Source organism: Fukomys damarensis, unplaced genomic scaffold (assembly GCF_012274545.1).
Source record: "Fukomys damarensis isolate Sample0158 unplaced genomic scaffold, DMR_v1.0_HiC HiC_scaffold_16, whole genome shotgun sequence".
NCBI classification, from domain to species: Eukaryota; Metazoa; Chordata; class Mammalia; order Rodentia; family Bathyergidae; genus Fukomys; species Fukomys damarensis.
In genome coordinates this window covers 330,391-344,328 of record NW_022900928.1, presented here as the reverse complement: position 1 = coordinate 344,328, position 13,938 = coordinate 330,391, and the positions used below count along the sequence as shown (strand labels likewise).

General features: G+C 51.8%; 1 protein-coding gene across 1 annotated transcript in view; it reads right to left on the bottom strand.

Annotated features, from left to right (window-relative positions):
• Window positions 1–719: 719 nt before the first annotated feature.
• Ptdss2 (phosphatidylserine synthase 2) overlaps window positions 720–13,938 on the bottom strand; it is a 28,273-nt gene continuing 15,054 nt past the window's right edge. The window contains exons 4-13 of the mRNA XM_033764760.1: window positions 13,177–13,259; window positions 9,680–9,747; window positions 5,086–5,220; window positions 4,860–4,910; window positions 4,279–4,392; window positions 4,074–4,192; window positions 3,524–3,638; window positions 3,307–3,452; window positions 3,019–3,204; window positions 720–2,750 (exon numbers count right to left, since the gene is read on the bottom strand). Of these exons, the coding sequence (XP_033620651.1) occupies window positions 2,582–2,750; window positions 3,019–3,204; window positions 3,307–3,452; window positions 3,524–3,638; window positions 4,074–4,192; window positions 4,279–4,392; window positions 4,860–4,910; window positions 5,086–5,220; window positions 9,680–9,747; window positions 13,177–13,259 (1,186 nt within the window). The 3' untranslated portion in view covers window positions 720–2,581. The remainder of the gene's footprint in view (window positions 2,751–3,018; window positions 3,205–3,306; window positions 3,453–3,523; window positions 3,639–4,073; window positions 4,193–4,278; window positions 4,393–4,859; window positions 4,911–5,085; window positions 5,221–9,679; window positions 9,748–13,176; window positions 13,260–13,938) is intronic.

Genomic DNA, 13,938 nt, shown 5'->3' with positions numbered 1-13,938 from the left:
TCTAAAAAAAAAAAAAAAAAAAAAAAAAAGTTTCCCTAGTACATGAAGAGATGGACAGATGTCCTTTCTATACATCTGCATTTGTGAAAGACAAAAATTCCTAAGATCTTGGCTCTTTGGGCAACTTTTTGTGCACTAGTATCTCAATTTAAAAAAATTGGGGATGGAATCTAGGGCCTCACATATGCTAGGCAAGTGCTCTAACCTTGAGCTATAACCCCCAAATTTTTGAGACAGTCTTGTTAAACTGCCCAGGTTAGGCTCAAACTTTTAATCCTCCTGCTTCAGCCTCTGCGTGGCTGTGAATACAGCTGTGCAACCATGCCCAGTTTATATTCTGCATCTTGATTATCGTTTGTCTGTTCTGTAATGTTACATCCATGCAACTGTTAGTACACGTATTTATACATGCAAAAAATGTATGCTTAATTTTTTTAGTTTATTTCTTTTTCTTTTTTTGGTACTGGGGATGGAACTCAGGACCTTATGCTTGCAAGGCAGGCATGTTGCCACTGAGCTAAATCCCCAGCCCTTAGTTTGTTTTTTGAGACAGTTTTACTATGTAACTCAGGCTGCATTTGAATTCACAGCAATCCTCCTGCCTTAGCCTCTTGAATGCTAGGATTACAGGTTGTGCCACCATGCCTGACTTTAAAGAATTTTTAAAAATAAAATTTTCTGGGGCTGGGGATTTAGCTCAGTGGTTCGCCTCCTGCCTCACAAACATAAGGTTCCAAGTTTGATCCCTGGTACTGGAACCAAAAAAATTTTTTTTCTTCCTGGAATTGTATTTTGGGGATTTGAATCATTTGAGAGTTGGACACTAGGATGATGGCCTTCAGAATTGTGACCCAAATCTGCCCTTGCTTGGGGGGGGTCTCCTTGGCTTTGCTGCCAGCTACATCTCTGTGCATGTGCTGTAGCCCCTGCAAGGTAGTATCTGAGGGCAGCTGCTCCTGGGCTTGGCCACTCCTGAGCCCTGGGCCTCTGAGCTGCTGGCCCCGCTGGCCTTGTCCTGCCACTGGCCACAGCAGGCCCTATGGTGGAGAGGGGGATACTCCAAGTCTGAGATAAAGCCCTTTAAAGTGCCTCAGGCTCTCTGCTTCCAAGCGTGACCCCTCTGCTCAGAGGAACCAGGGTGACCCTAGGAGCCCCGAGTCAAGTACAGCCTCTGTGGGGAAGAGTGTCACAGGAGCCTAGCAAATGGCACAGGTCCCCAGAGTGGATGGTGACGGCACTCACGGAGCTTCAGTGACAGCTCTGAGCCCAATGTGCTGCTGAGCAGGGGACAATGCAACCCCGGGCCTGCGATACTTGAGCAGGCTCATCCTGTCCGTCTCCAGGGTGGAGGACTCGTGTGCACTGCATGCTCTGGCCTCAAATAGGTACTGAGCAGAAAGGGGCTCAGGGGTCAGCTCAGGAGTGAAACGCTTACCTAGCCTGAACAAGGCCTTGGGTTCAGCTCTCAGCACCTACACACCAGAAGCTTCTGAAGCCTGGGCCCTGCAGGTGCATGGGTGCAGCTGGTACCTAGCCCTGGGTCTGGTCCCTTCCTGAGCAGGTCTCTGTGTCCATGGTGCGGACCTCATCCTCACCCAGGTGGGGGAGACTTGGAATCATGGCACTTTCTTCTCACTGTGTCTGAAAACTTCCTGGGTTTAATCCCCAGAACCATAAAAATGAAAAATCTTGAAAGTTTTAAAAATACCAGCTGGGAATAAAATAAACCACCAACTGAGAAGACGGCTTCCTCTCTCCACTGCTCTCTGTTTCTGTCCCTTGAGCACTTCCTAGAAGTCACCAGCCCTGTCCCCCACAAGAGACACACATGGGTACAGTGGGGGCTGTGGAAGGCTCTACTGGGCCACACAGCCAGGACACACACTGGGCCAGCAGCTGGGCCTGCTGCTCTTTGCCTGAGGCTGTGTAATGGCTTCACCCTGCACAGCTGCCTCCTACAGCGAGGTCCCTTGTCTCAAGGGCAGGGAGGAGAGCTGAAGGCTGAGAGGACCTTCATCATTACTTTATTTGTTCTGTCTGCTCAAGGAGACACCCTAAACTCAGGGAGTAAGGAACAACACAACCCAGGCACCCAGATTGCAGCCCGTGTCTTGGAGTCTCTGCATGATGTGCTGAAGGTGTCTGGCTGGCAACCTCTGCCCTGCCATGCTCCACCCAAGACAGTCTGGTCAGCAGAGGCTCTGGAAGAAGAGGCCCAGTGCCACCACAGCATTGGTAGAACACTATCCTTCACTTGTGCCACTTGTGGTCACAAAAGCAGGTCTTGCGAGGCTGCATGGAGAAGGGGCACAAGCAGTTTTTCCCCAGCCGGCTGAGGCTAGGCACTGGGCTCTCTGTGGATAAAGGTCCTGGCCAGCCAGGCAGATGGACAGACAGTACCCTGTTCCAGAGCAAGCCCTGGCCACCACGGCCAGCTGTTGGCCCTGGAGCGGCGCCAGGGATACACTACACACATGTGCACATGCTCACTGGTGCACATTTGTGCACTTGGATGGACAGGTCACAGAGCATGGGAGGAGGGCAAGAGCCCAAGAGGCAAGGCCTGTGGGAGGGCTGGGGCTCATGAGGCAGCTGAAGGACCCTCCTCGGTGACATCCTCCTTCTCAGGGGCCCCAGGCCCCAGCAGATCGTCGTCTAGACCTGGGTGCTCATCCCTGTTGCTGACTGCCCTGCCCTGGTCACTTTGCTGCTTCTGCCTCCGTGTCTCCTTGTACCGCAAGGTGATGTCCCTGGAGAGTGAAGGCCACCTCACCACCTGTGCACTGCAGCTCTTGTGCAGGGCTGGTGGACACCTCATGCCATCACCCTGAGGAGCCCTTGTGGGACACAGAGGAGCCCCTGTGGGACATGGAGGGTGGGGAGAGGTGCAAGGTGCCAAGTGGGCCATAGACATGGTGAGGGGCCATGCAGGCTGCCCTGCACAGAGGCAGCAGCTGGGGCATGGGTTGGGGACAGTCCAGGCAAGGGGGAATGGCTGATGGTCCTGGGCCCACTCACCGCAGGAAGAAGCGCCAGATGGTCCAGGTGAGCACCAGGATGGAGCCGAGTGTCCAGCACTGGGAGATGTAGAAGGGCAGGGACAGGGTGAGTGTGTGTGGGTCATACTTCACCACGATGAGCAGCTCGGTGACCGTGATGGCTGCTACAAGCCAGGCCTGCTGGCCTAGCTTCTTGTGGGGCTTCCTGGGGAAAAGGCAGCAGCCGTGAGCTCCCCCAAGCTCCACCCTAAGGTGCCTCTCGTCCCATCCCAGTCCCCAGGATCCTCAGCCTGGCAGCTGCACTCACAAATCATCCATGAAGTCATAGATCTCTCGCATGGCCACACCGCCTACATTCACAAAGAAGACCAGCCGCAGCAGGACCAGGTAGTGCTCAGGGGGCATCCACAGAACAAATTTCAGGTAGAAGGTGTTCAGCTCTGCCAGCAGGAACTAGGGGATGGGAGGGGTCAGCATGGCTCAGGGTGCCCAACAAGCACAGCCATGAGGTGCCCCAGCCTTACCACAAGGATGATGCCACACACAGCCAGCCAGCGGCGCAGGCTGGAGGCTGGCTTCCACTCGAAGCGGACCCAGCTGTAGGGTGTGAACTGGAAGGCTATGCGCTTCATCTTGCCCCTGGGAACAGAGCCAGGCATGAGCACGGACACCCATACCTGCTGGTGCCAGCTTTATTCCAGGTCACGGCTATGGCACTGGGTGGACAGTGCTTGATGCTCAGGCACCGCCCCATCCCACACCCTGCCCTGTTCAGAATACCATGGGGCCCCGCAGCAAGGGTGGGGCTGTCCATGTTCTTCCCTTCCCCCCCAGACCTTCTGCAGGCTCTCGTTTCCTCTTTAATGAGACAAGGCCTTGCTATGTTGCCCAGATTGCTTCAAACTCCAGGGTTCGAGAGATTCTCACAACTCAGTCTCCCAAGAAGCTGAGTCCTATAGGTGCATCCCACTATAGCTAGCTTTGGTTTCTTTTGTTGCAATCCCAAAACAAATAGGAAAAAGCAGCTGCTCTGGCCCCATGCCACTAACCCTAGCCCCGACTCCTGGAACGCACTTGTAGGTGGGGATGTTCCAGAGGCCCTGCCACTTGTACGTCTTCAGGGACAGCCATTCCAGAGTCTTCATGCCGCAGTAGATACCGAGCCCGTTGCAGACCAGCACGTCCATGACCCACTGGGCAGGAGCCAGGAGACAAGTGAGGCCCAGCCCCAGGACACGTGTGAAGGCCCTGCCCACCACCCTGGCACCTCAGCACCTACGTGGTCCCACCAGCACTCGCTGAAGTTTGGCAGCTGGTGTTCCAGGCTATACTCCAGGAACTCGAACATCACACTGATGATCATGCACATCCACCAGTCCCGGATCATGAGGGTCTGCAGGGCACCGCAGCACTGTTAGCACCGTCCGCAGTGGAGTGGATGCAGCCCTGCCTAGCAGGCCTGAGTGAGTATGGCCAAGGACAGCTGGCCCTCGAGTAGCCCCAATATTTGGCTCTTCAGCCAGTGTGGAGGTGTCCACACTGGGCAACCCCACCCAGGCTGTGAGATGGTGTGCAGAAGTAATACTGGATCCTGGGGTGGGTGGGGCAAGGTGTGTGTGGCTTCCTGCTTGCTGTTCCTCTCCCTTTTCTTGTCCAGCCACCACAATGCCAGGAATGGTGAGCAGACTCCATCGGGGGCTAGGCTGCTGCTCAAGGCCTGCTATATCCCTGGAGGCCCCTCCTGGGTGGCTGTACACATACCCATGGGCACAGGCCACACTGCCAGGCTCACCCCATTGCCAGGGATGACCAGAGCACAGGGTGGCCTGAAACTCAGGGCTGAGGCAGAGGATGCCATACCTTTAGGTACCAGCCAATAAAGTGTGCAGGAACAAAGCCGTCCAGCTTGTCCTGTGGGCGACAGGAATGGTACTCAGGTACCGAACTTCCCCATGGTGTCCCTCCTCACCATGTCAGGGTCTTGCTTGCGTGCAGGGTGCCTTTGGGATGACCCACCTTGACAAAGAGCAGGAAACCCCTCGGATGAGCCCACACACACGAATGACAGCTCCTGTGGCACTCTTACCCAGATGTTGTGGAAGGGGTCGGTCTTGTTGTCTGGGTCATAGATGAGGCAGTTTCCTCCATAGTCCCTCTCGGGCAACGGGATCCCCAGCCTGGCATCCACATACTTTAGAAACTGCCGGCCGTCACGTACTGTCTGCAAGGCCATGTGTGTCAGATGGGGGCCTTGATGTGAGTGGCTCTGTCTCAGTCACCCTGCCATAGCACAAGGGCTCCCACCCCTACTCAAGCTAGAGACCTGGGGGCATGAGCCCTAGGAGCTGGCCGAGCAGATCAGGCAGGGGACATAGGACTTAGATCCCTAGTTCAACAAGGGCAGCTTCATGCCACTACCCCCCACATCCCAGCCTGACACCCACAGAGGCTACCCTGGAGGTGTGCCACTGTCTTCCTGCGATGTGAGGACATACAGTCTTCACGGTCAGGCAGACATCAGCTTTGGCTGGCAGCTCCATCCAGCCTAAGTGCAAAGGAAACTTTTGAGACAGAACCTCAGCAGAGGAGGTGCCCCTCAGCAGGCCACCAGCTGAGGACCTTGGGAGGCCAAATGACAAAACAAGGTCCAGGAAGGGGTGGGAGAAGTGAGAACAAACAAGTGCTTAGCACAGGACACGGCTGCACCAGGGACAGGTGACAGGATACCACAGACAGTCTGTGGCAGGGACACTAGAGGCATGGAATCCTGTTGGGACCAAAGACACAGGTGTTGGGCACAGATTCCCTGTCCTGCAGTGCAGCCCCCAAGACCAAGGCCACCTATCTCTAGTGCCATTCTAGGGTCTCCTGATCCAGGAACCCAAGTGCCTCCTGAGACCCAAGGGTTCAGGTGCAGCTGCAATTTGGCTCCTGCTTGGCTGTATGGGCCTTAAGACTGTGAGTCCAACTGATATACTTACTTTTATTCAAATATTATTGTATTTTCATTGAAAATTTTTCTTAATATCTGTATACACAAAATTTCTTAGGTTAAAAAAAAAGACTGTGAGTCCTCTACTGTTGGCAAAGGTCAGAGGCCCCAGATCCCTGGACCCTTTGCAGAGCAGGGGCAGCAGGGAGGGAGCTGCAGGGCCACAGTGCCCACCACTTCAGTGCTGTCACATACAGCAGACATGGCCAGCAGACATGTCTGGATGCATGGCAGCACCCAGATCTTGGCCTGAGACTATTCTCCACGAAGGAACCCTTGGCCTCAAGGAAATGGCTGACTCTTGGGCTGGGACAGTGGGTACACATGCCCTAAGCAGCCTGCAATACCACAGGTAGGAAGGGCTGTCAAAAACAAAGCCCAAGGCCTCCTAAAAATGAGGGTGTGCCAAGCAACACAGGAACCACATGAGAGACTTATCAATGGCCTAAAGAACCTACACAACACAATAAATACAGTATTGGATATAACCTGGGTGTAAAAATACAAATCCTGAATGCCTGCTGATATAAACAAATGGCTGAATGGTAAATGGTGGACAAGGGATAAATCTCCCTTCAGAGGAATTGTATATAATACCCAGTCATATACAAAATAGCCTCCTCCTTCCCTAAGGGCAGCAGCAGTGACTTCCTACCACAGCATAGCATGCAAAGAGCTCAGTGGAGAACCCGGACAGGCACTGCCTCATCCACGCTCAAGGTCAGCTTCACTTGACTGTGTGTGCCTTAACGATGTCAAATCCTGAGAAAACTGGCCCCACATTGGGTGCCAGTTACCAGAGACCCACCGTAGTTAGGTACCAGTATCCTGCAGTATATGAGGCAGGCCTGAGAAATAAAACTAAAAGACAGAAGTAGAAGAGAGAAAGCAGGGTACTAGGACAACCGATGCTCGTGCAACTGACAAAAGGCCCTTGCCAGTTCTAGGCTCTGACTTTTATTGGCAATCAATTGGGGTAAAGGTGAGCTATGTGCAGTTTCTATGGAAATTAATGTAAACAAGACAAAAGACAAGACAAAGCATTCTCAAATTAGGAACAGAATAAACAAAATATATGGTTGTAATTAGAACACTGTCCTTCTACTCAGAAGGTTTTAGTTGTGGGAATGGAATTTGGGTGTGAGTTACTCTGACTTTGGCACATAGGCTTCTGCCAGACTCGCTTCAATAAACAAGCTAATTGTGGGGTTCACTCTTTAGAGCCTGCCTTGGGCACAATCAATGTTACGGTCCTCTGCACATCAGAAAAATCCCAATTAACCCTGATGCGAAGCCTAGGAAAAAAAATTCTGGGAAATTGTAGACCAGCATCTCTTGTGAATACGGATGCAAAAATCCTAGGCAAAATATTAGGAATGAAATCCTGAGTATGTTAACAGGTTTGCACAGCACAACTAAGAGGGAGTTATCCCAGCAATGCACAGTTGGTTTGAAACAACAAAGTCAATCAATGTTACATCTCACATCAAGAAAAGTAAAAAACTCACATAATCATCTTACTCCATGTATAAAATGCATTTGACAAAACCTAACAGGCTTTCAGGAGAAAACACTCAGCAAACTAGGAATATAACTGAATTCCCTCCACTTGACGAGGGGCATCCAGAAGCCAGAGCACACACAACAGGGAATGATAGTGGGTGTTCCTAAGATCAGGAATGAGGTGAGGAGGTCCACTCATACCCCACTATGCCCAGCCAGGCACAAGAGAGAAAAGGACACAGAAAATCCTGAAACTGCTGGGACAATGAACAATGTCTCAGGATACAACTCAATATAAAAGAAGGTTGGCCAGGCATGGTGGTGCACGCCTGTAATCCCAGCACTCGGGAGGCTGAGGCAGGAGGATTGCTGTGAGTTCGAGACTACCCTGGTCTACACAGTGAGTTCCAGGTCAGTCTCAACTACATAGTGAGACTCTGTCTCAAAAAACCAAAAAAAAAAAAAAAAAGTAGGTTGTATTTCTGTGCACTAGTAATGAGCAACCCAAACATGAAATTGAGAAAACAATTCCTCTTACAACACCACAGAAATAAATAAAATGTTGGGAAATAAATTTAACACAGTGTGGGGCTGGGGATTTAGCTCAGTGGCTCTGCTGCCTGCCTTGCAAGCACAAGGATCAGAGTTTGATCTCTGGTACTGGAAAAAAAAAAAAAATTTTTTTTTAACACACTGTGAAACATACTCAAAACTACCAAACATGGATGAAAGAAATGAAAGACGATCTAAACCAACAAAAGAACATCCCATGTTTTAGCATTAAAGACTTAATGGTGTTAGGATGACAATACCTAAAACTGATCCATCCCCACCAACACCACATCCTTTAGGGCTAGGGCTAGGCTCAGTACTTGCCTCGCTCTGGATTCCCTGCAATAATGAAAAAGGAAAAAAAGCCAGGAAGGTCCTAACATTGATCTGGACATGCAAGAGACCAGATGAGTCAAGACAATCTTGAGAAGAAAAATTGATGACTCATATGTCCCAATTCCACTGTGTGGCCTTGTACCAGATACTGGGACAGACTTCCTCAGAGCTTCCTGGTCATTAGAGAAAGTACACAACTTCGAGAGCCTGAGAAGGCGTGACAGGTGTCACTTGGTGACCTGAAGGGATTCCTGGGGCAGAAAATAGGCGTTAAGTAAACACTAAGGAAATGTGAATTAAGTTTGGACTTCAGTCATAGGCCAGGCAAATCAAACCACAGTGACACACAACCTGCACACAGCAGCAGGGCTCCTACTCCTCAGTGCCCACAGGACCCAGCAGTTAACCCCTGGACCCACACAAAAGCACAGAGCCAGGACAGAAAGCAGTGGGAGCTCCAAGTCGGCCCTAGTGGGGTGAAGACGCACAGTAGTGTAGATGTTAAATGCACACTCGAGTAGGATCAGCAAGCTCACATTTCTAGAGAAAGGCAGACATACCCACGTAGAGCCTGGATGGGAACGTCCCCGTGTGGGGAGCAAGCAGATGCCTTTCTGTGTGAAATGACGCTGCACCTGGGATGCCCACTGTGTGGTGCCACGCATACAGAGACAAATTCCTGTGACGGACAGCAGTGGCAGGCAGGATGGGACATCCCCAGGACAGGGAATATCAAGGGGGCCTTGAGAAATTTTGGGGTGAGATGCAACTGTCCTGTGTCCTACCACAGAGGGTTTCCGAAGTCTGACACGGACACAGACTCACAGCACTGTATGCCTACCCCAGCAGTTCATTCGTCACCATAAACAACTCAGCCACACACCAGCAGGTTTTGAGGTCTCACAGGAGAGTGCTCTGTGGCTTGAGACCACCAAGATGTGTTTCTTCAGCGAAACAGAGTGGAGCTCAGCAAAGCAGCTGTCAGGGCAGCACACCATGGCTCAAGATGATCGGAAGGAGGCAAGCTCTCAACCCCACTGAGCCTCCTGCAGAATAGGAACTAGGTGGGAGAAAGCTCCTGTGAGCCAGACACCAGCGATAGCTGGCCCTCACACACACTGAACTGCTGAACTGGTCCCACTGTCCTCCCCTTGTCTGGGCACAACAGCCCGCCCCGCCTGCACCCACACCCTGGCCCTGCTGGGTCCAGCTTGGCTTCTGCGAGTGCTCTGGGGCCAAGTGTACAGAGCCTCTTGACATCTATTCCCAGTTTATCTGACCAAGAAAAGCCACTTACCTGGAAGAGGATAAAGATGAGAAACAGCTCATAAACCACACTAACGCAGAGCCAAAATCGCCAGTAAGCTACAAGGACAAGAAAAGGAACATCAGAGTCGCAGCCTGGTTTCCAGGCTCTGCCTGGCCCCACGGCTCCTGGACAAAGCATCTGCCTGGCCTTGATGCACCTGGACAAAGCCTCTACAGAACAAGGTAACGCTCAGGTTGAGTACATTGTCTCTCTCTCAAACATAAAATGTGTTCTCTTTATTATCTTCTTTTCCAGTCCTTAAATCTTTGAGTTCTTCTGCCCCTTGTCTTACTACTGTGGCACAGAAGGCCCATTAACTGTCAGGCAGAAGCAGCGATGGCAAATGTCCCTATCCTGCATCTACCAGCACCGCTTCTGGCATGTACTATCAGGTTTGGAGCAGGCTTTTGGTGGGTACCGTTGTCATGCTAAGAAAATTTTTTCATATAATCCCAGCACTTTCAGAGGCTGAAGCAGGAGTGAAAGTTATGGCCCAGCTTAGGCAAGTTAGCACAATCCTGTCTCAAAATTAAATGCAAAAATATGCTTCAGTATGAAGGCCCTGGGGCCACAAAAACAAACAAAACAGAAAGCTTTCCAATCCAATACACTTTTTATCATGAATAGGTATGCACTTTTATTTTTCTGCCTCTAAGACAACTGAGTTCTTGAAATACATTAATGCAATGACCATTCCATAGGAAGCTACCCTAAACCTCAGGTTGTGTACAGCACTGAGTGCAGGCAGCACCAGGAGGCAGCGCTACTCGACACTTAGTGGCCATAAGGGCTGCCCAGAAGCTGACTAATCATGCAGGGCAGAGAGCGGGGAAGCTCCCGGGAATGTGCGAACATGGCTCCGTAACGTAAGATGAACAGCCAAGGCTTCCAAACTCCACACCAGGAGGGTGAGGAGACCACGGCTGGCTCAGGGGCTGTGGTACAGCCTGATGGGGGCTCCCTCCGGGAGCGCCCAGTGCTGTGAGGCCACACAGCCTTGCAGGTGCCTCACGCTATCAGGTCTGAGGTGACCTCAGGCTGACTGCGTCTCTTCTGACACGCACTTCCAGTCTTCCCTTTATCTCCTCCCATGGAGGGTCCAGCCTCAGAAGCTGGTTCTAGTTCGACTCCTCACCAACCTTTAGGTCTACCTCTACATTTGCCTTCTATATGCCCCTCATCGCTTCACGAACTGCTGGAATTGGGTGCCCCTGATTCCAAGCCCCCACCAAGTATAGCACTTCAAACACCAAATCTAAGACGGAACGCAGTGCAGTGGCACATGCCTGTAATCCCAGCACTCTGGGAGGCTGAGGCAGGAGGATCACAAGTTTGAGCCCAGCCTGGGCAACTTTGTGAGATCTTGTCTCAAAATTTAAAAAAGGGAAGGGCTGGGGATCTAGCTCACAGCAAAGGTCCTGGGCTCAATTCTCAGCACCACAAAACAAAAATACTGAGTGGGAGGAAAACAGGGACAGCCTCAGCATAACTGAGGACAGCTGACTACTCTCCCTTTTGGAGGGAGCTGCAGATGAAAGTAAGAACCGGGACTGGGGCTGGGGTGTAGCTAGGGGTTGAACGCTTGCCTAGCACCATGAGTCCCTGGGCTTGATCCCCAGCACTGCAACAGCAAAAAACAAACTACCCGGGAGGGAGGGAGGGAGGCAGGGAGGCCTTCTCCAATGAATTGCAGCCAATTAAGTTTCCAAATAAAGAACTCCCCAGACAGCCCAGCTGGAACTTCCTTTCTGTGTCTCCACAGAGGCTCAGTTGCTCACGGTCACTGCATGGCAGCCTGGCCAGGCCACTCCTATGCCCCAAGCTGAGGGGTGGACAGCACAGACCTGTAGGGAACTCTGTGGAGCTGGGAATCCCCGCTGCTCCTACCTGTGTGGCCTCTCTCTCATCCCCTCCACGTGTCTGACAGAAAGACAGGTCTGATGGTTCCAAGGCTGTGTTAAAAGTTGTGACAAGGTGGCTCCAGGACAAGCTTCCATAAGCATAAGGCAGAGACTGCCAAAGAACATGGAGTTTATAAAGCCAACTATGCCTACCAAAGAGATGCTGAGCAGCACTCAGAAGAAAAGGTCAGAAATAAACACACTCTCCCATCACGAGGGAGGAGACAGACAGCTAACACAGGAAGCCAGAACAACACTTATGCAGCTGAAAGCTTCCAGAAGTGTCCATGTCTGTCAGACAGAAGGACCACATCACCATGCACCTGAGAAGCTAAGGTCCCTACTCATGGAATGCGTTTATATCAGGGCCTGACAGGATTCAAGGCAGAGGGCGGACACTGGCCACGCTTTGGCTGCTCATCGAGCCAGCCTGCAGGGACTGGCACGTGGGCCCTGTATGACTCAGTCACTTCACTTGTCCCTGGTTCTGGTCCGCAAGCTTGACTGAGCAGACTCTGCTTGGTTGCTCCAGACCCAGTACAGCAGCTCCCACTATGCCCACAGTGCCAGGCAAGGATGGCTGGTGAGAGCAGCTTGCTAGGCAAAGGCACCGGTGACCCTGGGCAGATGTACCCATCCTACAGGGCTGGTAGGCTCAGCCTTTAACTCTGTGCTTCTCCTGGAATGTTTTCTTAGATAAATAATCAGTTAACCACACAGAGACTGCATGCAAACATTCGCAGCCTAATTTATCCCACTAACTAAAAACCAGCTGCTGTGGTGGAACATGCCCTGGGTCCCAGCTACTCTCCAGGCTGAGGCAGAAGATCACTTGTGCCCAGGAGTTTGAGGCAGCCTCGGCAATGTAGTAAGACCCCCGTCTCGAAAAACAAAAATAAAAAATAAAAAGCTACATACAGCTGGGCGTGGTGGCGCATGCCTGTAATCCCAGCACTCGGGAGGCTGAGGCAGGAGGATCACTGTGAGTTCGAGATCAGCCTGGGCTACACAGTGAGTTCTAGGTCAGTCTCAACTACATAGTGAGACCCTGTCTCAAAAACAAAAACCAAAACAAACCCCCCCCAAAACAAAAAGCTACATACAGTATGATTCCAGTCTTTGAAGCTATGCATGTCAAAATTTAGTTTTTTGTGTGTTTTCCACCATTCAAATCTCTATTAAGACAGAAAGCAAAAGTGTTTCTAATACTTCTGCAGTGATCCTGGAGGGAATCCAACCAATGCCATAATGGCTGAGCTGGCCATCCAGACAGCTGGATCCTGGGGCCAGCGCAACGCAGAGAGGGACCTATGCCCCTTCAGCCCTCAGCTCCTCAGGGTTCCCTTTGATCCTGGGATGTCAGAGCTTGGGGTGGAGGCTAGAGGCTGGGGGGGAGCAGCACTCCCCCAGCACCCTGGGCTGTAGGAAGTGGGCAGGAGAGCCATAGGACAGCAGGGAGCAGGTTGGATTCTGAAGGAACCTGCTGTGCTCAAGAGGAGCTAAGAGGGACAATGGGACACTCACACCCAGGCACTCAGGACAGAATGCCACAGGGCACACATGGAGAGAGAAATGGCAAGTTACCTGGATGAGGTCTGGAAAATGGCCCATCTTTGGCTTGTGTGACTCCAAAACATAAGAAAACCAAAATACTGGCCACAATACCTCTGCAAACAAAGAACAAACAGCCCTCAGTGTGTGCAAGTGTCTCCCAGGTGGAGGTGGGAGGTGGTGGGGACCCTGGGGACCCCTGACACTCAGGGCAAGGCAGGAAGCTGGGCACAGGGCAGAGTTGGCAACAGCAGCAGGAAGATGGCTGCACAGCACCCACTTCTGAAACCAGCATTTCCCTCTCTCTAGCTCCACCATCTGAGGCGGCACCATGCTCAAGTGCCCCTGCATTAGGGGCTGCTCGTCACTTAGTGTCTGTGTTGCCCCATTAATAAGCATTGAAAGCCTTAAGTTTCTACATGACGATCATGGTTCCCTAGAGCCCTGTAAGATAAGGGGTGCTATCTCCGACAGAGGCTCCCAGCAGGATATGTAGGAGCTTTCTGTCCTATTGGGGTCACCTCTCCAACACCAATGGGGCCCCTATGTTCATCATATGGAAGACAACTGCACTCAGGTGCTCAGGAAGGGGCAGGGCCATGTGGACAGAGGGGGCAGAGCTCCTGGCACAGGAGGAGCCCCACCATCCCCCTCCCCCCAACATCTTGCTCCACACAGGGTTTTGGGGTTGAGCAATACACAGGGCTGCCCGTCCATCCTCGGCAGCCAGACCAGGCTTTGCTCATTCAGGACCAGGGCAGTTCTTAGGCCAGGTTTTTTTTTTTTTTTTTTTTT